The 27103-nt window shown below is 35.1% G+C and overlaps 1 protein-coding gene across 1 annotated transcript in view; it reads left to right on the top strand.

Annotated features, from left to right (window-relative positions):
• Positions 1–27103, top strand: part of ush (Zinc finger protein ush) — a 258650-nt gene that overhangs the window by 230155 nt on the left and 1392 nt on the right. The window contains exon 2 of the mRNA XM_077434879.1: positions 24845–27078. Coding sequence (XP_077291005.1) covers positions 24880–27078 — 2199 coding nt within the window. The 5' untranslated portion in view covers positions 24845–24879. The remainder of the gene's footprint in view (positions 1–24844; positions 27079–27103) is intronic.

The raw sequence follows: 27103 nt of genomic DNA, 5'->3' as shown, positions 1-27103 counted from the left end.
CAAGCAGTGAAAATGTATCAAACAATTAATTTACAACGTTTAACCCTAATAAACCAATCTTAAATGAATAGGGCCAACACTTACTTAACCTAACCTATCCTAACCCTTAAATAATACCAACCCTAACAATCTAATGCCTAACCCTAACAATCTAAATGAATAAAACCAACCCTGAAAATGTAACTGGTTATGATGAAAATATATTGTCAGTGAAAATATATTTTCACTTAAAATATAATTTCGCATGCCCGAGAGTATTTACATGAAAGAGTGCAAGGATATAAGTGAGATGGTTGGATGAAATTAGAAAAATTTGTTAGATGAGATGAATGATAGTTACCCAAAAACAAAAAATATATGTATGTATATGATAAATGTTTTTCAGTAATGGTCTTATTGAAGTGGGCTTATTTCCAGGTATTGATTTAGTAACATTAGTTTGCACTTCTTGTTCAATTTCGCACTTGAAGCTTGATATTTTCCACTTACGGGAATGAAAGCGCGTGTCGTGATTGCATAATATAAAATGCAACGAAAACATTGTAAAAGAGTAAAATCATGTGCATTACAATTATGAATTATGTACATTGTTGTGTTGATGTTAATTAATGAATGCGACCTCCGCATTCACTCTGCATAATTTAATTAACGCTAACGTAAGTATGTAATATACATATTATACATACATACATATGTACATATTATACGTACGTGTATTTATAATGTAATGCGTTCATTTATGTATTATATATTATAATATAATATAACAAACACGGTAACTTGATGACACGACACAATGGTAAATTCGATGTTAATCTCTCCGCGAACACGTCATTACTAATCTACGGTGAATTTTTCTATTTTAATCTTTTCTTACAATTTTTATTTTTGTGTTTTTTTTTTCGTGAAATTTATATTATGCTAATATGCACGCATGCGTTGCCCGATGATTGACGTTTGAAGATTGTTAACAGTTTAAAATTGTTAACTTGTCATTTCGGTCTTTTAAAAACCGAATTTACAGCCCCGTATCGCCACTTTTTCAACCCTTTCGCTCTCGCGCGAAAATTATTAACCGATCTGGCGCTACCCACACTCTTCCTCATTTGCATACGGTGGTTAATGTTTCGCTCTCCTTTGGCGCATAATTGTTAAATTGCGCATTTGATATGCATTTTTGCAACGTTTTACGTGTGCGCACTAAACGTCGACGTGTAGCGCTCGGCTTTTTGTAATTCTAATTTTACGTTTTTAAAAGTCGACTCTGATTAGGTCGATTATAAAGGAAAAACAACGTGGAAATGTATATAACAATATGAAGCAATTGTGTTTGGCCATTGTGTACGTACGTTTGTTAGTACTTGTGCATACATTATAACACGTGTGGAATATGCAAGGCGTCTGAAAAATTGCTGTAAGTGTACGGCTTTCATATAATTTGATAATCGCACGTGTGCATTGCTGCTTTGTGAAAAAAATCCGTATCTGACGTTTATAAAATGCTTTTGAAGTATGTAAGTTTCCTTGATTACTTCACATGCATAATTTGCGTTGATTAAAATCCTTTGTAGGCCAACTATGCATATTTTTATTTATTTAAATAGGCACACATACAGAAAAAAATATAAAAAGAAAGTTGTATAGTGAGACAAAAAATAATAATAAGCACAAATAAAAATATAATATTCCATTTACAGTGAGCAACACATGCATGGTAATATGTGAATCACTTTAGGATCTGCGATATTATTTTATTTTATTTTTTACATAGATATATACCCGGAAGGCCTAACAGGTACACCCCAACGCGCCTTCCTGGACAATTAATTAAAGACATTGCAGCATTTTTATTACATAAATCGCTGTTTTTCGAAAAGCAATTAACAATCAATTAATTCATGAATTAATCCATAGAGACATCTATGGATTTAACCTTGTACATATTTTTTTACATATTGTACATGAATCAAATTCAGATATTTGTGACATATCGGATAGGATGGTTTTTGCAAATTTGATGGAGGAACCTTTTCAACAATGAAATCAAATAAATTGGTAAACTCTGAATCACAAATATCCGAGTCTAACCAGCAGCACTATATTTATATATATTATAATCGGAATAAAATTTCAATCAAAGTCGACCCATGGGATCAAACCCGGCAACCTATCGGTGGTTAGTATTAACGCAACCATGAGCTATTCTGGCTTATGTATGTATGTTACAGTGAATCTGTATTCTCCGGTGAAATTACACCTTTACTAGTGGAAGTTTACTTTCGCCAGCTAATTCGGTGAAAGCATATCACAAAAGTCAGGACATTAGAAAAATGCTGTAAGCTTGAATGTTAGATCTGTTTAATTTATTAAAAATACAGCATTTCATTTTGGAATCAAACGGTCCCCATACGAAGCTGTAATTGGACAAACTGCAAAAGTTGATCTAACATCTTCAAATTTGACTTATGATGTAGTTAAACAATGTATACACTAGAAAAGTTATTGAAACACTTTTGCTGTAGGTGGAAGAAGACACAATCATTAATAGTATGTAGTAATCAGAAGTAAATCTAAAATATTCGGAATATGAATTCCCTAAAACGCCAGTGAAAGTATGTATACTACCACTGTAAAATATGTATATGTACATTATACGAAAAATTAATTCGGATTTTTTTTTTGTTATTTTGTTTCTTTGCATTTATTTCACGGAAAAATTTGGGGATTCGTTGCATTACTTTAGAATTAATTCGATGCATTAAATTTTAACGATTTTGGCGCCTAATTTTGCCCCCATTTGCACGGCTCTGGTCTCATCAAAATCTGCTCAAAATTCATTCAAAATTTTATGTCTTTGTAAAAAAATGTGTTGCAAAAATACATTAAAATATTGTTTGATGTTTTCTATAGAAATATTTCGTATGTGTATAAAAAAATCAATTTAATTCAATATAACATTTTTATGTACATACATATGTAGTACATATGTACAACTCAAGCAAATGTTATTCATATATAATATTGCGATATCTGAAATTAGACCCCTTTTTATGCAATAGTTTATATTTCGATTAAACCAAAGCGCCCTTTGAAATTATCGCGATTGTTATGCATATATTAACTCGACGATAACCGGTGTGTTTTGCAATCGTTGCAAAAACACAAGATAAACCTTATCGCGCACGCCAATCTGATAAATAAATTTTCGATACGCAGAAGTCGATGCTTATCGCGCGGGCCGACAATAAATAATATTTATTACACATAATGCACACGCGCTGCCAATGGCTTTTGCAAGTCAGCCGAGCGCGTTGCGGGGTGCTGACTGCATTTTTTCGCATTTCGCCGAGTGCAGTGGCGGCGCGTCGCTATTATTTACGTCGGGGCTAAAATGGCGGCCGTCCATAAGGGTAAATACTTATCGTGTGCTTTTTTTTCGTTTTAATCTACTTGTATTAAGGCAAAATAAAGAAAAATTTGCATAGCAATCGGTACGGAAAATCTATGCAAAAATACGATTTACGATGGGATCGCGTTTTTTTGCCCCCTCCTTCGAACTCACCCCGTGCAAGCCAGGAATCGAGGCTTAATAGTTGCGAAAATTCTTCAAACGCTCGTATAATATTTTAAGGTGGTTTTTTCGGCGACTCAAATTGATTAAATTCGATTGGATCTATTTCATTATTCGATTCGGTCGTATTTGCTTTTTGACATGTTGCATCTGGAACTGGAATAACTGCATTTTTTTTAAGATCAAATATTGATTACATCCACTTAAAGTGGAAATCATCGTTGACACTTCGTATTTAAAAATACATCAATTCGTAAAAATATGTAGGTATGTGTGTATATAAACAAGTGTTTCGTAAAAATCATTTTGGATAACTTTGGTAAGTTTGTTTAATCTTAATCTAAACGCATCCTTTCATTTTGGAGAGAAAAGTGAAATGAAATATTAATATCACCCGTATTTTTGTATATAATAAAAAAAGTAACGATTTACTTATGCTCTACCGGTTGTTATGATACGAGTGCACTCGGTCGTTTAACATACGTTACTCGGACAATGCCACGTTACGAGTAACGTCTGGGTGACTAAATTAGCGCACTCTTTCCGAATGCACTCTTATCATTTCAGCCCGGTATTACCCGGCGTTGCCTAGAACTGCAAACTATTTAACACTTAACAATTCGTCTACGGTCCAAGTTAGAGTACCATGAATTAGTATATCAAATTTGGTGGTCCTATATACATATATACGTTTGGTGTATTTTTATATACATATATACATTTATTCACTATTGAATGGAAATGTTTTTTTTTACCTTGTCGTACCTATAATTTTACACTACTTTTATTCGGTAAAAACGGATTTTTCCTCATTTAAACAAAAACTTACGCATGTTACTCAGGGAGTGCGTTAAAAAAACACGCATTTTATAACATACTCATTTTCTCTAATTAAATGCGAGTGTCGACCATATCACACAGTAATAAATATGGCGTGATGATATATCATACACGCCGTGAAAACTCGCCGTTTGCGCTTATAAGCCTTAAATTTTAACTATTGTTAAGTAAAAATATTTTTTTTAATAACGCGTCCGAGTTTTTAATCTTTCGAAAACGCAATTTATCAATGGTAAAAATTAACACAATAACGTCTTCGCTAATTAAAAAAAAATGTTTATTTGAGACGGTTGACGTTGACGTTTAGTTCGGATCTCCCCCTTGCTGTTGTTGTTTCTTTATACACTAAGAAATTAATCACGATAAATTATATCATTCGGACGATCTACCCGTTTTGGACGAAATCATAAATTACCAGTCGAAATGTAAGTGTAAAAATGCATATTTTTACATTTTAATAAATTACACAAACACACACTCTACTATCTATGTGAAATCTGATATTTTGTAATTCTATTTTTTTTTCGTTTAAACACATGCGGTAACATCGTGTGATAGACGTTTGGAATTTTCCGTATTGATAATTATAATATTTAAAATTGGATATTTACACTTATTTACAAAATGCTTTAAGTACATACATACATACATACATATGTTTATAAGATAAAATTTGATTGTGAATTTTTTTGTCTTATTTATCAATATTTTTTTCATTATTGTATAATATTTATATAAATTCAAAAACACTTGGGAGAGGTGACACAGTCGATGGTCCGAAAGGGTGTTACAATTATAAATATATAATTAAATTAGATAAAAACAAGAATCAAAATATAAACAAAAACTAAAACTGCAGAAAATGAAATAAAAATACAATTAGAATTAAACCAAAAAGAAGAACTCCAAAAACCCATTCATTTTTAGGGAATCATTAAGTTTATTTTTTAGCGTGTTTTACGAGTAGTCGTTTCAAAGTTTTCCAATTTTTGTGATTTCATTGTTGAAACAGTTTCTCGATTAAATTGGCTAAATACCTTCCTATCTCGTATGTCACCACTATTTGGGTAATGATTAATGTGCAATAAAATTTATGTACACAAAGTTCATAGATGTCTCGTTTTCAATATCTTGAATTCAGAGATTTATGTAATAAAAATGCTGCATTGTTTGTAATTAGTCAAGAAGGCGCATTGGGGTTTACCTGTTAGGCCTTCTTGGTATATGTATATGTACATATATTATTAAAAAAAAACGTTCGTGCTACCGGCCTGGGTTACTCGTACCCAGTATTAAAGAGGTTTAGGTTACTTGAAGTTACTAATTCATTTAATAGACTATTTCAAATTGATACCACTCTATTTGAAAAAAAGGATTCTGTAATTTTTTTGTAAGAAATATCTTTTTGGAGTTGAGAGTATCTGAGAGTAGATGAGTGTTTTGCTAAACATTAGAAGTTAATCATAGGAAAAAATTGTAGTGATTTTTTTTTTAATTTTGTAAATTTCAATTCGATCGACTTTCATTATTCTTGTCTCCAATGTGGAGAGATTCATTATTTTCAATCATATATCATATGAAAGTGATTAAATTCTTCTTTGAATATTAAAGATTAAACAGAGATTAATCCCCATGACGTTTTCCGGCTACAATAAGATGGTAAATACTTAATCACTATGAGCCGTTTTTCTACTTTTAACAGTATCAATAGAAACCTTTAACAATATCGATAGCTTTTACCATTCTACAAAATGTTTTATATTCATGAGATTGTATCGATCACTGTGTTATTCATACAGGTTAGATCCTTATTGCAAAATAGCTCTCAGCAGTAGCACTGGAATAGATCGCTCTCCAAATATTAGTTCAGCAGTAACTTTTCAGTCGCTCCTTCTCCTCCTACTCGCATACATATTAAATCGTCGCATAGCACAGGCGGTAGCGTAAGTCACGCAGTGCATCGCGTTGCATTATTACGTTTGTCTCCGCGAGTGCATTATCCGAGATATCAACACATCGTCGGCTTCATCCCCCACGGCTCGAATCTGCATAGATTATACGTGTGTACGTACCGAGTATGTCCCGAGACTGCATATAAATTCAACACGTGCTCGATAAATACGCAGACTGTTGACTTAATTAGGATGAGAAAAGCGCCGAGCGAATTTCACCCTTACGTTCGACCGCATCCGGTCGGGTCGCGGTCGCTTTTCGCGAGCGCTTGTCTCTGTAATGCGGAGGGTTTTTAAAATAAACATTATGCGATTGGCCGATTTTGAGTTGGCGTGATTTAATTGGTTTGTATTAATCTAATGGGCGTGTTGTGTTTTTCTTTTGTATGTTCATATCTTTTTGGAAATCTTATAAGGTTTGTGTATCAAAACTGCTATAAATTTTTTGGAAATATAAATTATGTGTAATGTAATAAAAAAAGGGTGCGACTTTCGTCACGTGCGAGGTCATTCTGTGTGTTATATGACGGGCAGTAATAAAATTTCCTGATTTTTTAACTAATTGCACGGATTCAAGAATGTTTTAATTATGACGCTTTCTCCTTTGGAATGTGTTATGTTTTATTAGGGCTTGAATATTTGAGATTTTTTTATGCTGCATAATTGTAAGCGATATTGGTACTAAGCGCTTATTTATTCAATTATGCTAGTAGATTATTTCGCTTCAAATATCAAGGTGGTCAATATGAGTAATACTTAAGTTATTTCTTTATTTAAGTTTAAGTTTGGACCATTGTGGTATTACAGGAATCCTGAATGCACCACAATGGTTGAAAAAATACATAAATAATAATAATTTAATATATAATATTAAGAAATAGTTTATGGAAATAAATGGATTCATTGAACATTTAAAAAAAACCTTAAACCTTAACCTTAGGCTTCATATATTCTCGTTTCCCTACAAATACGATCTGAAAGGATTTTCCAATTGGAGAACGAAACAATTGTTTAGCTATGATTTGAAATTGCAACTAAATTTTTTTAGGAAACGTAAGACGTGGTTGAGAAGTCTTAAAAATAAATTAAAGAAGTACGAAAAAGATCTTCAATCAATGTGTTTTACCAGTGATGACTTATTGAATTCCAGAATGCTGAATACAATCCAATGCAATCAAAGGTGTATGGATCACTGTATGCATAAAAAGGAGAGGTAAAAAACATGGTAGGCAGAGGTGAGAAGTATGACAAGGGTAGTGTATAAAGTGGAGATAGTGAAGAGATTGAAATGGCAATGGGTAGGTCACGTAGCTAGAAGAATGGATGAAAGGTAGACAAAAGAATTGCTAGAATGGTACCCGAGAGAATGTAAAATTGTGGAAGGAAGGCTGCAAGTAAGAGGGGTAGACGAAATTAGAAAAATGTGTGTGGTGAGATGACACGAATAGAAGCTTGTAGGAAAAGCCTTCATCCAGCAGTAAACAGTGAATGTTTTTAAATTCTGAGGATTATTAAATAGAGTTGGTATAAATGAAATGGCCAGTAACTACAATTCTTAATATACAAATAGGTCAGTTAATTTGATCAGTAGTTTTTCTCTTATTGAAACTACAATTCTTAATATCAAATGTCCATTATATGTATGTATATAATTCGGAAATCACTCACGTGTGTTTTTTTGGTGAAAAATTCATTCCATTATGCTCAATAGCACAATAGAACTTCACCATGACTAACTAAGATCCACCTATCATAATAAACTAATCATTTCATTAACATCCATATATATATGTACATAATGACCGCTTAATTTAACTACTGACCATTTATTTTAATATCTGGCCAATTTATTATATACCATTTTAAATAATGTATTTTGATATACATATATATTTACTATGGAATACATTCGTAGTTATACATAAATTAAATTCATCACTTTCTTTTTATTGATCGTTAAATTTACATTGTTTTTTTATTGTTTGCAAATTTAATTAATGTGTAAGTAAATATTGGATGAATACATAATGCCCAATGTCGGTAAATACATGGCGGTAAACTTTTTACTTTGTTTTAACGGTGGACGGGCACAAACTTATGCAACAATCTATTTCTTCGTATATGTACATATTTGATGTAATATCTGCATAGATACATGTGTATATTTAATTCGACAACTATAATTTTCATTAATGTAATTATTATATTGTAAATCACACCTACCATTAATAATGTGTACTCGACCACCATACATAACCACATCGGTCGAACGGAAGTGATGTAAAGTGTGAAGAATATTCCAGTAATTTTATAGTCGGTCACACACACACACGCTGTCAGTGAATTATGCCCGTTTTATGAATGTCCGTCCGTGTGTGGATTATAATAATGATACGGAGTGATAAAAAATGAAATGTATGTCAAACACGCCGTGGGTGTGGCCCGGCTGCACTGGCCGAGAAAGAGTTAAACACACGCCGTTAGATGGATGTCGTGCGTCACGATCAGGATGGGCATTTGCATATCTCGGGGGCCAGGTTGACAGCCCCTGCCTCTTTTTATATATATTTCGTGACGGGATCTGAGGGGGTGGCGGCGGGTAGTTGTAGAGGGCAACGCGCACCACCGTTTTAGAGCAACGCCAATCAGACGACAGACTCTTGTCAAACTGTCCACTGATCGGATGCTATGAAGGTCGAGTCGATGTGCAGATAATTTTTTATTTTATTTTATATATGTACGTACTGTATGGATATGTAGGTTGGTAAAGTCGTTTGAATTCATTTAATTTTGCGATTCGCGGAAACTCGGGTGTAGCAAGTGTCGCGTGTGGTACATAATACTGTTATTATTTATTAATCCTGAGTTTTGTGGCGAAAATTAGCGGTAAAAGTGCGCATTTGTAGACTGTAAAGTGTAATAAAAGTTTTTGATTTTATCGCACAAACACGCGAAATTATAATGTGCGATGTCCGATTTTTTGACGCCGTTGAAATTTAGGGGTTGAAATTTGTGCGGAAGTGTTTTTGTTTTTATTATTTTTAAATGCAACTTGTTCGATTGCATTTAAAAATAATATGTTAAAAATAATGTGTTAAAAATAATATGTTAAAAATTATTATTAATTATTATTAATGTGTTAAAAATAATATATCGATTGCATGTAATGTTGATGATTGTGGTTCGTTGTATCGATGAAAATTGTTATGGTTCAGTTAATTTTTGTGCGAGTATATGGGGCGAATTTAAATTTTGAACTAAGGCGTGAGTATTATAAAGTATGTGTATTTGTATTATTTTTTTTATATTCGAATAGTTTAATAAATGAGTAATAAAATTTAGCTTTCAAATTTTTATAAGACATTTAATGTACAAAACTTGGTTCAAAGTAATAAAATGTATTTAATTTTATACCGAACCCACTATAAAATTTTGATTGAAATAAAATAAAATTCAGAAACATTTATTTAATGCTGCCTGAAGAAAATAATAGAAAAAAAATATATGGATACGTATTCATAATAATTTTCTTTATTTTATGGCTTGAGTTCATTTTAATTAATTTTAGTTGCAATAAATACTATATATGTATGTATATATGTATATATTTATTTACAATTCAAAACTCTATACTAATAGATCCAACATCCAACCAGCAGCGTGGACTATTGGTTAGCATATTATGCTTTCTAACGGAGTGATCAAGGTTCGATTCCCACTAGTGGCTGTTGGCAAGACCTTGGTCGATCGTTTCCTTTTAGAGTTGGCAATTTTTCTGATTTTCAATGAAACGGTTGCTGTAAGCTGGCATCTCCTTTCCAATCTCTCTTGCAAATCTCAAGTTATTCAGCGTTTTGAGGGATCTGTAAAGACGAGTGTATATGTTCGATATACATACATATGTACATATTTAGAAAAATCGGTCAAAATCTCGAGGTCGAATTTGTACATGATCACAAAACTTTATCTGTTGTTACTACGTACATAAAATAAAAAAGCTGAAAGAATATTTCACTTCCCCCCCTCCCCCTCTTTTAGAATTTTTAAATATTTTTCTAATGAATCGGACCAGTCTTGATAAGTAAGTGGATCACTAATCAATGTACATATCTTTCAACGATGATGGCAGAGGTTATAATAATATTACTCTGAATACATATGTATAAACAACTAATTAAGAAGTTTTCCATACAAATTTCAAGAAAACTTTTTTCGATTAGCTAAGCTTGGTGCATATTATAGAGATTTGCATACACACATGTGTACATACATACATACTCAGATCCAACTATGTAGATGTTTTCCAAACCTCATATGTACTATGCATAGTCAAATTTGAATTTTATCAAAATGCAGTATTATATTAAGAAACTGGAACTTTTCCAACAAATAAAAATAGGTCGTTGTGGCTCGATTTTTCCCGGTAATCCCCTGTTTATCTTCGTGGTGGCCATTAGTTGATCCAATATTTGCCCGACACGGCCATTTTGGGCAAATCGATCGTTCGACCAGTCGGTCAGCTCCAACGGACAATCATCGCTCCTTTGGATTGACAGCTATCGTCCATTAGCATCTAACACTTCAACTCCCGAAGGCGTGATTGTGTCAGATTCCGCCGACAGAATGATGGCCAGCACCGAATATATATTCCACCGGTAGATGCTTATCGCCAGCTTTTTTTCCACACCGGTCTATTTATCCAACTCTCCGCATGTACAAATACACTCCATACAGCGCACGTATGCAAGTCGTATGTAGATGTACATACGTATATACATATGCATACGGTGGCGCATATAACCTCTTAATAAGCACTGCTTGGACTGTTTAAGCCCAACTTGTGCACGGTCGACGAACGACGAACGCTTTAGAATCGATAGCTGTGGGCTTTGTGTGTCAGTAAAGTGCACTTTATGATACTAATGTGTGGATGCAAGTTTCGGATACATCTAGATTGGGATAGTATTCGTTAGGACTGCCCAAGGCGTGTTTGTTCTTAAAGTGCACGATTGTGATGCAGATTAATTGTAACCATTCAAACAGTATATTGTAATTTGATTTATTGAATTTTCAGTCCAATGTCATATATTTGCAATTTTATTATAATGTATTTGTGTATATATGTAGATAATTATAATTGTATGTAATTTACTCAAGTAAAAAAAATATATATATATATATATATATATATATATATATATATATATATATATATACATATATATATATATATATATATATATATATATATATATATATATATATATATATATATATATATATATATATATATAATAAAATGGAGAGAGTGAAAAGACTGAAATGGCAATGGGCGGGTCACGTAGTTAGAAGAACGGGCGAAAGATGGATGAAAGAAGTGCTCAAGTGTTACCCGAGAGAATGCAAAATGGTGCAAGGAAGGCCACAAAGGAGATGGGTGAATGAAATAAGAAAAATGTATGGTACGAGATGCATGAGATTTGCTCCAAACAGAGACGAATGGAAGCGTGTTTGAAATGCATTCATCTACATAGTAGTGGATGGTGAAAGAATGTATGGTGATGTAAATTTTAAGATAAATTTTGTTACAAGATACGATGTATATTATAGTATGTAATCTACAGTTATAATATAAATGATTCTTGATATTATTCTCCATTGTGGTGCGTGTGGTCTAAACTTAAAATTAAATAAATAAATAAATTATAGACTCAAATAGGTAGAATTTGTTCATAAATAAAATTTTGAATCAATTAAAGGGATATAAAAAGTCACGAATATTTCAATAGAACATTTTTTTTTAATTATATTTTCCAATTATGCCATTAATGGCTGCCCCTGAGTGACACCTATGGTATTAAAATTGTACATAGACGTATAAATTTATAGATTATAAATTGGAAATCATATTCAAATAGTGGTGACAAATAGTAGATAGGATGGTTTTGACAATTTTATGATGAACCGTTTCAACAAAAAAATAAATTGGCAAACACGGAGCGATCGACCTGGTGTCACATATGTACATATATGTATATGTACATATGTATTATATATCTAAGTTCTGCCAAACAACAACGGCCCAGGCCTCAAACCCGTGAGCCCTTAGTTGTTAGCATTATACGCTAAACACTGTATTGCTGGTTATTATTTATCATGAATCATTCTTGTTAATATTAATTAATGCGTTTATGATATATTGATCAAAAAATCTTAACACATTTCTACACCAAATTATTCTATGGATCTTCACGTCTACATACATACATGTATCTTCTCCAGAAGAATTTCCTTTTGAAACTTTTGAAACCCATTGAAACTTCTTTCCTCTCTGATTCTCTCAAATATTTCTAGTATTTTTTTCTGCAACCTTAACTTAAGCTTCGTCCATAGAGTATACCTCAGCCAACTTAATTGAAACAATATATCATTGCATTGAACCAATTTAAGTACGAAATTTATAAAACTCTAAACATCAAAAAACCAGTACGAATAAATAAAAAGTATACATGTTGAATTTCAATTATTTCCAACGTGTAATTTAATACCCCCATAAAATTAATTAAAACATCAACGAACATTGATACAAAGAAAATGCGCATACGTACGTGTTTATTATTATCGTATTGCTTTATTAATAAATATATGGCGTTATGATTTATGCACACAATACGATTTTCGTTTCCAATTAAAAAATAAAAATGAATTCGTGGGCTATCGGCCATTTCGAGCGTTTAACATTTACGAACGAAAATTTTTGATTTATATCTCAAACGTGCACACGAACTTATATCAAAATAAAAATCGACAAATTCACCAGTCGTCAATCGAACATTTGCATTCACGATACGGAAATTAAATTACACGCTGCATATTTTAATACAATATACTTATGTAAATATAGTCCGTCCCGCGACATTTATTTCATTTTATATAGACGAATCATACGATCGATATCGAAAGCGACCATTAGCAAGCACACGGTCTGCAACGTGTTAATTTCATATATCTACACATATATGTACATATATACGTTCATAGTAAATATATAATATATATTTTTAATATTTCGTTCTCGATTCTGGCAGCATGGACGCGCAACCGGTGGCACACACACATCGGCACCAATCTCTGTCGGAGATAAGCATATAATTATGATGCTTATCGCTTCTCTGCTGGCGTACTATTTTCCAAATAAACCATTGTCGAGCTGTCAATCAAATCGGCTGTAAATTTACATATGGGCAGGAGCCTGTTATTACGTACTTTTACATGTAAATTTAATCGCGAGCCTACTATGTATATATTTATATGTGCTTTTTTAACGTGTATATATTTCTTTACGTATTTATAATAGTATATGAATGTATACGAATTTGATCAAAAAGTACGGCGAGCGCACAGTTCATTATTTGACAGTTTCATGAGTTTACTTTTATATTGCAAAAACAAATCAGTGAATTAAAAAAGAACAAAAGAAATTGTGAAAACCTGTAAAGCAAAGTTTATCCGAGTTTAAGTAACTGCCATAATTGTTTAACTGTTTAGCCCGCGAGTTGCGTAATTTATTGTTCTTGATCCGTCAACCTGCCAGCTCCGAAGCACAGAACAAAACTGCCTAGTATTTATACCCACCGTGCACTCTCAACACAGAGAGATCATTGATCGATGGGTCGCGATACCTTATTGGCTGCTGTATACAGCTTGTTCATACGTCGAGGCCTTTTTGGCGCGAACGCGCGATCAGGCTATTAGTGATGGTAAACCAACGGCCCATGAGCACCAATTACCTAATCTCTACGTTACAATATTTTACTATGATGCCAATACGGGTTTTATCCCTGTGCGACACTTAATTTGATATACATACATATGTAAATTTATAGATTATAAATTTGAAATCATATTCAAAGAGTGGTGACAAATAGTAAGTAGGATGGTTTTGCCAATTTGATAAGAAACCGTTTCAATAATGAAATCATATAAATTGACAAACTCTGATTTGAATCACAAATATCCAAATCTGACCAGCAGCACTACAGAAATACTTCGGAATAAATTCTTTTCACTCTAGTTCAACCCAGGGCTTGAACCCAGGAATCTATCTATATACTTTTACCCAATACTTACATATATTGATTTATTTCAGTAGTCTTTGCAGTAGGCAAACCTTAAATCTCCATTCATATTTGTTGAAAAATTCTGTTTAGAACTTCTAATATATGCAAATCTCAAAATACACGACTGAATACAAAATATCTATAATACATACCTTAGACTATTTATTTTGTCTTTCCTGAACTTAAATTTAAATTTATATCACATAATCTAACTAAAATTATATTTGATCCATTCATATTTACATTCACTATATTTTTTTATCACACCTCATACATATACATATACGGATCGTTGCGCACACAATTATCACACACTCGTGACACTTTACCGTGTCACACAGGTGAACTTTTGAAATTCGACAGATAGCGATCTCCGCCGTACGATAATGAGCGATACGTTCGAATCGAATAAATAAACGTGAATAATAATATGTAATAGTAAAAAAAATTAAAGCCGACCACTTTGGGCGCCATTTGACGTATTAAATTTATCGAGTAACCGGTGGCGACACTAATTACACACATTCCCTATTATACAAACAGCGCGTACATCAAAACGACGTAGTACAATATTAAATTTAATACGTATTAATATAAAAATCAACGTTGACAATTCGTACGAAAAGTGTTTTATGTGTGTATTATTTTCGATGATTAATGTTGAAATCGTGCGTGTGGTCCTGGCGAACGGCGTCTCACTGTAATTAACACATATCTGACAGTCGATCGCAATGAACTGTTAATTAAATATCAATGCCCGCCACACTTTAGGGTGCATATACATAATCGTATCAAGATGGTACTCTTTTCAAGGCTGTCGAGATTCCTTTCCGTTTTTTGTCTCGCCTCAGTCGTATATTTTCCGTACTAAACGTGATAGATAGCGTGCTAAAAATTCAACTACTAATCCTTGCATATCTGATCTTGTCCCCTTGACACTTTTTAATCAAATTTTTATTTGAACTTGACAGCATATTTATATTTTCATTTTATAACTGAACTTTCTCTTGATTTTACTGTTTCTATGTTCAGTATCAGTAAAACCATTGTATAAATGTTTAAAATGAAATTATATTACATTTTTGCTTGTATCCGTTACAGTCCAAGTGTACATTTCGTTCGTTCATGAGCATACTAGATTGTTCATACACGAACCAATCTGGTGAGTTACAGTGTACACAAAAAATAAATTGCTAAACGAACTAGTTTCTTCGTGCAGAAACTATTATGCATTCGTATGTATAAGAATGTATTCTAAATTGTTTGTCTCGTCCTCTATAATCCTAGGTTGCAGTATTTTAAAAAGTAACGAAAACAGGAATTATAACAACGTTTTAATGTGGTTTCTATATGACTTTCCTTTTAAATACTTGGCGTTTTCTCAGCTCGAAGCTTTTGAGAGCTCAAAGTTTTGACTGTTGAATGCCTCATACGACAGTTAGTGAGTCTATTTGAATATAGCCTTTGACTGTTAACACTGTTAACCAACTAAAATCAATAGTTTGTGTATGAACAAACTAGTATATTCATGAATGAACTGCAGTGAACACTTGGACTGTAACATAGCGAAGCACAGAAACGAAGATTCAATTCATACAAAATTTGAGGAAGCCGATCAATGAGCTAGCCACAGCGTAAAGCTGGCTCATCGATTATTTACAAGTATAAAGGTTATGGACTCAAATCCCAGTCAGAATTTAAAAAAAATCTCGAGCTCGAATTTTCGCATGATCACAAAACTTCATCTACATATTGTTACTACGTACATACATAGATATTTAGTCGATTGGTGAGAAAAATCTAGTTTTTTACGTCTATCTCAAAATCTGGATGTTAATTAAATTCAGATCGACCGTAGAGTGCCAATTTATCTGACTTAATTGTTGTGACAGGTTCAATAAAATCAGAACCCCCCTCCTTCTCTCGCGAATTCACCTAGTTACAATTTATTGATTGTTGCTAGCATGTTGCTACACATGCTTGCGGTTTGTAATTAATATCTGTACACCTAAATTTTATGATGTACATACATACGTGGATATACGCAATTATGATGACCTGAAATGGCATACATACATATGTATATGAAAAAAAATCGTAACTTTAAGATGGATAAAAAAATAATCGTCTCTCACGAAGTGAATGGGTCAACTGGTTGGTGTTGAACAGATCACAGAGATAAATTCTGCAAAAAAAAAAACAAAACCAACAATATAACGTGTGTGCTCCCGCAGGGAAGACTGGTCTGAGAGTAGGGAAGGGCGAGGGGAAGAAGAGGTGAGTTTTAATTTGATTTTTCGATTGGATCGGGCGCGAACGTTTCTCTCTCAATATGCCGTAATCTGTCACGACTCGCGCCCATTCTCAGAATAACATTTTAATGAGAATAAACTAAGAAATAAAACATAAGCGAATCCCTCGACCTCTCAGCGGCACTGAGATCTCTTTCTGCATTTCCGATAAGTGACTGCGACGACAACACTAAAACGTAAACGTACATATATGTAGGTTTTAAAAATAAAGTCGGAGATACCACATTCACGTTTGCCAATCAACGGGGACGTGGTAGTACGTGCGGGTCCATTGTGCATCGAACGAAAATGCATCCATCCCCTCAGTATGCACATTCAAATCCTGACGTGTGCGCTTTGAGAGTGCGATAGTTCCGAGGATGAGACGAGACGTGACGATGATTGGAACGAGTCGTACAAGTGGAAGTTGAGAGAAGCTATTAACGTTGCGAATGAGATGACATACATCCTCAAGATTCGTGTATTTAAAATGTGTTTTTTTTTTGAAAACACTTCTACATTCATATTTACTGTAGTGTGTGTATTTCATTTCGAAATGAAAGTTTTTTCATGATCTTCTTCGCTGTGGTTTCTGAGTATGTGTGTTCTTTTCATTGTGTCGATCATTTTTGATTTCGTGCTAATTCTGCAACGTATTGGTATGCAAGTTCACACGTCAGTGTTGATTAAATGCACTGATCGAATACCTTTCTCTTTAAGTAATCAAAATGCATTATTCATTCTTAAAGTATTTATATGTATTTATATTTTCGTAGATCGAAGTGTTGATTAGATTGATTGGGTATAAATTCAGGTTATATTCAATTCTAGACATTTTGACTGAAGTTTGAAATTACAAACATCATCATCAACTTTGCTGTTGATCTCGTGCATGTTTTACCAACATACATATTTATTTTGAAACATTTGACCTATCTGTCTTGCTTACTTACATATGTGTTCTTCCGGTATAAATTTTTAGAAAGATTTGATCAAGCCGTACTATGCTTCTTCCAGAGCATTGTCGAGCATCTTTGTCAGTCGCCTTCTTGAATATTCATTAATCACTTTCTTCTAACAATACTTATATGCAGACTCTTGTCTGAAACGAGCTTGTTTTTGATCCAGATTTTACTCAATAAAATTCATACATCACAAAACTTAAGGCGAAAACACACTGAATTGTACGGTAGGTATGTCTGTTACCGAGAGTTGGCGCGTCCTCAGACACACGCACATGTGCGCGAAAGAGACATAGCGTATTTATTATTATTGAATGCAGTATGACAGCATGCTATACACCTATTCACAGACACTACACAAGCGCATTTGTTCGCACCAACTCTCAGTAACAGACCTATATGTCTAGGCAACTCCAGCTCTGATGGGAGTATGCTCATGTCATTTTTAATTCGTACGATACAAGTTTTTTCTGCATTTCTACAAATATGGGAATCAACGTTATTGACCACTGCCAAACCTACATATATCAATACAAGAATAAAATATCGCCGAAAAAACTCCAAGGCATATATTGGGCGTGCTTTTTACTAGCCTCTTCTTACTTCGCTTTCGATTTTTACGTCTGATTTCGTTTTTAAATGTGCAAAAATCTAATATATAATTTCGAAAGAGACTTTATATGTAAGTATATATGTATGTATCTTTGGTTGGGAATTTCGTAAACAAGTCAAAATTTCTATGACGACGAGTTAATTTTTTTTTTGATTCAAATAAATTTAATAAAAAAAAACAAATGAATATTTACTATTAGATTCGCCATGTTTACGCTGTTTATATTACAAATACTGAGCGAAGCCGGGTAAAACAAATAGTATCTAATAATAAATAAAAAATACATTTGCCGAATACCACTGTGTGTGTCATTTAGCCGTGAGGGGCGTATCAAAGGGTCGACCAGACAAGAGCATTATCCGAATCAGAGTTTATATACTCGTATATATGTACAAATTTGGACTTTAAGTTCAATTATAATCATTCTTGAAATTTCAATAAACATATGTATGTAGTCGTCGGTATGCCTTTTTCGTTTTAACGTTATCTTTTTATTTTCAATAGGAACTTTTTGGGCAGTTTTTATGGTGGAGATAAATCAGCAATTGTTCGTTTCCTGTTCAGAAATAGGTGATGTGATTTATCAATGCGAATTATTGGATGAGGTGTCGTGTCCCATGTTGACAATGGCAATGGCCCCACGCGGGTCCCGGGGGCGGCGTCCGCGTCGGGGGCCCCCGATATTCATCTGAGGTGGGCGGCGGCCCCTCGCCTCACACTCCCAATTGTTATTTTGTCTTCTGGTACTAATTTGATGGTATCGTTGGGGCCGCAGACGCTCGTGTCCTTTCGCGCGGACACCGGCCAATGTTTTCATTATGCGACCGATCTCGACTGGACAATGCTCAGCACCACGATTCTCATACTTCACCCCGTTTAATATTTACCTTTCAATTACATTGTATGTGTGACGGAAACATAGATCAAAGTCATCAACAACTTTGCCTATGTCAGATAAAATTGGCACTAACATTAAACGTGATGCTGAAAACAAATTGGGCTAATCTATATATGTACGTCTGATAAACTTAAAGCTCCGTTTTAAACAATGAATGTTGAGATATCTAAATTAAGCTGACATGGGCACGTATGTACATATGTACTTAGAATGTTTCAGAAAATATTACTAATAAGAATGTACTCAGCAGTATTAGCAGTTAATAATTTATGGAATCACACTTTGATGGTAAGGAAAATTAAATGAACTTTATATTGAAGCGTGGACGTGTAGAGCGGTTTCCTAGATCGGAGTGAAAGATGCAACAGTAGTGGTAGAGATAGTTTATTGTCCTTGATCCGTCGGTCTGCCAGCTCCAAATGAAACACGGAACAAAACCGCCTAATATTTATACTCGGCGTGTAATCTCAACACAGATACATCATTGGTCGATGGATCGAGAGACCTTATTAGTTGTTGTATACAGCTTTTTTCGCGCGAAAGCGAGATCAGGTGATCAGCGCTAGTAAACCAGTGGTCGACAAGCACCAATCGACTAATCTTTATATATGTACATTCAGAAATGATTTTTTTATTTGGGACATGTTCCAGTTATAGCATTAGTTCATCTGATTTAAAGTAATCAAGCTGTTGAATCTGTGATTCAATTTTGAATAATGTTAAAAAGAAGAAGGAATATTTCTATATATTGTTGAAGTCAATGCGATGATACACAATGTCAGACAATTAAAATTACGTTTTCTGAAAAATTAAGGATCGAAAAGTATCCAAGTACATATACAGATGTAGATAAAAGTAAAAAATGACGTAGTGGAATCTGGGTGAATTGTTCGGTGGTTGGATTAATGCTCACCATCGTGGGATCCCGGGTTCAAGTCCTGGATTGACCTCGAGTGAAGATAATTTATTCAGAAGTATTTATGTAGTCTTGGATATTTGTGACTCCAAGCCGATCATTTTCTTCCAGAGTTTGCCGATTTATCTGATTTCGTTGTTGAAACGGTTCCTCATCAAATCGGCAAAACAAAAAAATATATATGTACGAGTTTAATACCATAGGTGTCATTCTGGAGCAAACCGTAATGGCATCATGGGAAAATATAAATTTTATGAAATTTAAGAATGGATGCTCTGTATTATTATACTGAGTACTGGATCTAATACTAAAATATAAACTTAAGACTAACTATCAAGATAAAATAAATTTAACAAAAACAATCATAGGAATTATGTATAACCTCTACAACTAATATACGTTGTTGCCAATAGATATATGTATATGTGGTGCTTTCAACTGAAAAAAAAACAATAGATAAACATAATCAGCAATTCAGGTAAATCCAATGTATTCGTTAGAAACACCTGTTGCTGCCTTGCTTGTATGCCATGCTTAATATTTAATCGGGCAATAAATGCATCTGACATTTTAAATTAATATGAAATTGAGCGAATTTATGGCTTAGGTACATATAACAGATACGGGGTGTGTCGTAATATCGACTGTCGAGATGTTGGGGAATCGTGGCGGCGCGAGAGAGGTCCAGGTCCAGTCACCGGTTGGATGGTGAATTTAACACTATTTTATTTGCGCTGCGGTATCGGAAATGCCATCTGATTCACAATGGGCTCGGTGAGGTTCAACCTACAAATCAGGGAAATGGACAGACTGTAAATCAGATCGACAAGATTACCATTGAATAAAGGTGTGGAGGCTTTTTATTTTTCCTTCCCCCTCTCCCGGTTCTTATTTTCGCCTCCGTCGTCGTCTTCATTAAAATACTTTTCAGTTTAATGGTGATCGGTTACGCGTTTTTTTGACCGACCTTTTTTTATTATTTCGCTTCGCTCCGCTTTTTGTTTACGAAATTCGGTAATCCCTTTTCTCGTTTTGCGCGCGAGCTCGCCAAATCTCGCGTATCTATCTCACGTTTAACGGACCCCACCACCTCGCGGTCGGATTCGATCATTTTTATTATTTCGTACAATTATTGTGAAACGCAACGTTTTGTTTCTTCGCAATACGTCTATTGCTATATAAATTAAATTAAATTCTAGCTCGATCTGGAATTGGAAAGCATAGGCGTGCAATGCTATTCATGTAAAGCCATTCGTTCATGTTTAGTTCGGATTGAGTGCCAATGATAAATTGTTACGGAACTTCTGAAATCGAATCGAGTCAGAAATGAGAAACATTTTCTCAATGCATCTGCAAACGAATCATTTCAATTTAGTCCATTTCATTATTGAAATGGAAGTGTTACAGAAGTAGTAACGAAAAGCTTATTTTTTATAACCCCAATAGTTTTGGAAAGAAATAGTTTTTTTATATATTTATTTTATACAAGTATATACCCATTTTTACTAACACGACATATATTGTCAATATTTGTAAGTATTATTCAAGGCCAATTAAAAACATAGATCATCAAACATTACAAGAAACATCAAACCAGCTACGTGGACTAGTTGTTAGCATATTATGCTTTCAAACAGAGTGGTCACGAATTAGAGTCCCACTAAAGTCCCGCTGCTGGCCAAACCTAGGTTTGTAACTCCAGGTCGATCGTTTCTTATCAGAGTTTGCTAATTTTTCCAATTTTAATTGAAACGGTTCCTCTAAAATTAGTAACTCCTTTGCCTATCTCTCTTGCTAATCTGAAGTTATTCAGCTTCCAAGCGTTATCAAGTTTCGCCAATTTGATTATAAAATTTTTACCCACGTTCCCACCAAGTTTCCCACTAAGTTGCCCGTTATTATATATAGATGACCATTAGCTCTGTATTTTATGATTTAATACTCATTTTTAATCAATACCGCGTCTCTCGTCTTGTTTCAATTCATTCAAGTCAACTTGTATTTGGCTGTAGTCCAGACAATAGAACATTGTACATATGTACGTGCGAAATGCTATTGGTGGCGATGGGGTGAAAGGGTCAGCATGTACGTTTTACCAAAGTGTCTTCTAGAGTAGAGTTTTGTCCCCCAATCTAATACTATTTCATTTTCAACTCATAAAGTTCACTTCTATCGTGCGTGAACTTACACGCATGCTTTTTTCTTGATATAACAATCTTCAAATCAATTATTTCAATCAAATTAAATGATAGCATATTCATTGAGTGGAATTATTCATATGTAACTGGAAATGATTACACTAGACAGCAGTTTTAGTTAAAAATTTACCAACAACAAAAAAATGTGACTATTTTACCGTTATTGAGTGAGTGCAATAGCCGGCAGATAATGCATTGACTCTAACGTACATAAATAGAACGAATGCAACAAAAGAAAGACATCAAACGATTGCGATAAAAGGCTCATGCGCACGAGATGACACCGCCCGGGAAGAGATGTGTTAATATGGCAACTGCATCTGGATGCTGCTGCACTCTTAATGACAAACGTGACGACTTCTTTGTGGCGCAACTTGCATGTCTGGTGCATGCGGGCTTCTCAGATACAGCACGAATCACAAATGCACACACCACCTACTAACTATTATTCCCCACACTTACCCACATGCATTACATACGCCTAATATTAAAATAATTGCTACGCACAATTCATAAATCGCCACACTTAGCATTATACGCAGCGAACACGCATTAATTTGCATGTCGTATGGGCGCTAATTTTTATCCGTAATAGATTTTTTTTCCGTTTCTGGCACAAAGGTGGTGTGTTATTACATTAATGCCGCTATTATGTACATATGTACGTTAATAATGTATTTCAATATGCGACAAAATATGTTGTTCGGTGGTGAAATTACGATTGTGAAGCTGGTGCTTTAGTCTGAATGCTGAGAAGAGAGGGGTCGCACGGTGCGCGAGCTTTGCGATATGCAGAATGAGGCATGCTTGAGTGCGATATCAAAACATGCAAAGTTCACTTACAGTCTTTTACATCTTCATTTGTTGCACATTGCTATATATATGGCTGTGTGCAAAGAGACAAGTTACGCTTGGCTATTTATTGTATATGGAAGCATTAAGTAGAGTGTTCAACGCTTAGTTTTTGTCAGTAGCTCATTATCGCTATCGGCACTATGCATACACATGTATGTACCTACATATGTAATTTAAATCAAAGTTTTAATGTATTATTGCAGGTGGAAAAGTTGCCTTAGAAACACTAAGTTTATTTAATTTTTGCTAATAATTTAATTTTAAATTATTTATTCACATATTTTTGCCACAGTGACATCACAGAATACTCTAATGCGTCACTGTGACCAGACATATAATAATAATACAAATGCTATATATGTTTATATATATTAGCCAGCAGTATGGCTCAATGGTAGCGTGTATGATTTTATGATTTTTTCTTATACCTCCTATAACGCGCTGATATCAGTTTGACACGATAACATCTGATGTCTAGTTATCGCTTAATTTTCTTAAAAGTTGCTGAGCATTTATTGAAAAAAACTGACCATTTAAATTGCTGTCAAAAAACTTATACAATTCAATGATAAAAAATAGCAATATGAATATTTTTGATATATCCGTTATTCATATCTACAGTTTTCAATTAAAACCTACTAAATTTTATACACCATCTCGTGGTATTCTAATTTATACACTTGGTTTAAATGGCGTCAAAAGGTCCTCATACAAAATTCATACAACTTTCATCTGCCCGAGCAACGCTTGGTAATTCGGCAATATATGTATGTACATATGTACATATATTATTATACACATTTGGATTAAATTCATTGGAAAAAACTATATGTACATATATAAATGTGGAAGACTTTTAATTATAGTTGATAAGATTGGTAACGTTTTTTCAATATTAAAAAATTCATGAATGATGTAGATCGATAATACAAATACCAAAAAATCAAACTCAAATATTTCACTCTTGAAAAAATAATATCCCGTTTCTATGCAAATCCGAGTTTCATATAAAATATTCCGAAGTTGATACAAATTCTTTGTAAGTTTCCATACAGTCTGTACGTGCATGAGTTGCAAAAGTCGCACTGACTGTTTCCTCGTATTATTAACGACAAGACGTCTGTTACGAACAATCAACATTGTCAGAAGGTGTTAAGAATCGTAACGATTGTTGCCATCGAATGCACAACAGCGTAAAGATTATCAACGTAATGAGATTCCGAGCTGCGAGATACATGATTCATGGTGCCACGGGCCGAGATGGTATCTAGAGAAATATCTGGGGTCTCCGACCACTACGTTTATTAATTATTTTATGTACATCGAGGGTATAATATTATAATACCCACACGATGATAGTAGAGATCCTAATCTCGGCCTCGCATTCTCCGCTCTAATTAAAGATCCCTATCGACGGTCACAACTGAAAAACTCCCTTACGAGCTTATTAATTCCTAATTCGTCGATCGGCTATCGCTTATTTATTTGCGTATTTATTACCGAGACGCCGAATTGACTAATTGGGACTTAACTAAAAGAAGCAAATGCAAAAACATATGTACTTAATGTAGATTTTAGTTCGATTGTATTTATCGCTTTGATTGATATTTATTTTTGTTTGTCTCTAGGTGAAGATGAGGAATGGGTAAATGAGGGGGAAGCAATGGCCACCGAAGTTCCAGGAAGTCCACCGTTGCCGCGCCTTCGCCTCAACACTAGCTTGGCGACGGACCCAGCACGTGCTCCAGCATCATCAGCAGCCCCTACTCCGACACCCCCACCAACCACCCCAGTCGCCCCTCCAGAATACATGGCGACCCTCCCCGCAGCGTTGCAGTCAGCCCTTGCCGCCGGACTATTCCCCTTACCATTCCCAGTCGAGTCGCAAACCCCACCAGCAGTAGCACGCCCTCCGTCCATACCTCTCGACGTACCTCAGAGGCAGCTCTCAGTGCCATTATACATGTGTACCCCGTGCAGTATCAGATTCTCATCCCTCAGTACCCTAGAAGCCCACCAAACCTACTACTGCTCGCACAGAGTCACCAAGCCGACTGCAGATGGCGATGATCCAAAATCGACATCGACAACCGACGCTTCAAACTCCAACAACCAAGAGGACTCGAGCTCGGACAATCCAAATAAAGTGCAGAGGACCGGTAAACAATACACATGCACCCACTGCTCATACAGTGCCGATAAGAAGGTCAGTCTCAACAGGCATATGAGAATGCATTCTGTATCGCCTAGTCCACCTTCGCTACCGGGATCTACGATTTCGAATGGGGACACGAACCCAGATCTATCCTCTCCGCCTATTCAACTGATCCAAGATAGATACTGTGCCGACTGTGACATTAGATTCAGCTCAACTAAAACCTTCCGAGCGCACAAAATGCACTACTGTAATACGAGGCAAGTGATGAAGTCAACTCCCAACTCTGCTGCTTCTGTAACGTCAACAGCGGCTGCTAAAAGTGGTTCTTCTTGTACTTCTGGCTCTGCACCTCCGTCTCCGAATGACACTTGCAAATCTCCACCATCACCTAGCATAGTGTCGAACAACTCTCAACCACTTCTAGCATTGCCGACAAATCCTATTTTGATAGTGCCATATTCTTTGTTTAGAGGAGCTAGTGTCTTAGCTGGGTCTACTGTGCCGGGACTTCCCAATCCTGATACGCCTTGCTTTTTAATGCCCAATGGGACGATACAACCTATGACACAAGCTTTTAGCGAAATATCCAGATCGTCTCATCCGAATACTCCATCCGAAGTTCTAAAAGCTGCAAACAAACCACGTGAGCCTCAAATAAACAGAGATCCTTCAACACCTTTAGATCTGAGCGTACGAAGAACGCCCGAAACCAAGAACAATTTAGCAAATGAAATAGACGAACAAGAAAAGGAAAATCGATTACAGCAATCGATAACGCCTGAACAAATTGTATGTGCACCTTCATTACCTGGATCACCACCTCTAACACCCTCGCCAAAGCAAAGTAGTTCACCCAATTCTAATGGATCTCCTAAAAGAAAGTATCAAGAATCTCGAAGCAACAGCCCAAAGCAGACGACACTGACGCCGAAATCAAATTCGGACGAGAGCATCCAGCTAAGTCCAAAATGCAAAACTCCAATTCTAATGGGAAATCCGATGATGCCATTTCCTATTTCAGCAGCTATTCATCCCGTACTATTGCGTTCGGGAGGATCGATCCTATCTCAAGATATCGCTATGAGGCTGGCAGAACTTCCGGGCTTACAAACTACACCCCAAGTTCTCGTCAAACAAGGCGTGTCCAAGTGCAAAGAGTGCAACATTGTATTCTGCAAATACGAAAATTACCTAGCACATAAAAAGCACTACTGTTCCGCCAGAGGTAACCCAGAGGATGGAGACGGATCAAAGTCGACCGGAAGTCCACCGATAAGTCCCAACAACAATTCCACCGGTAAAACAAGCCCAGTCGCTCAATATCAACAGTTGATTTGCGCCGCTTGTGGTATCAAATTCACATCTTTGGACAACCTGACAGCCCACCAGTCCTATTATTGCCTGAAAAGATCTGAAATACAAGTCAACAACGTCGAAGCTGACCTCAGAAAGTGTCCTAAGTGTAAAGGAGTCTTGGAAGCAGGACACGTTTGCGGAAGTGCCGTTGGAGCTGAAGGTGGTGGCTGGAGATGTCCCTGCTGCAATGTCGTCAGCGCCACAGCGAGTGCTGCTCAGAGACACATGGACTCCCACGGTGGTGTCAAAGCCTTCCGATGCACCATCTGCAGATACAAAGGCAATACTTTACGAGGCATGAGGACTCACATCAGGATGCACTTCCCGAAAAGAGCTGCCGATTTACAAGTAAACAATCACTACCTCTTCTGCA

This window comes from Arctopsyche grandis, chromosome 7 (genome assembly GCF_051622035.1).
Source record: "Arctopsyche grandis isolate Sample6627 chromosome 7, ASM5162203v2, whole genome shotgun sequence".
Classification (NCBI taxonomy): Eukaryota; Metazoa; Arthropoda; class Insecta; order Trichoptera; family Hydropsychidae; genus Arctopsyche; species Arctopsyche grandis.
This window is presented reverse-complemented; position numbering and strand designations above follow the sequence as displayed.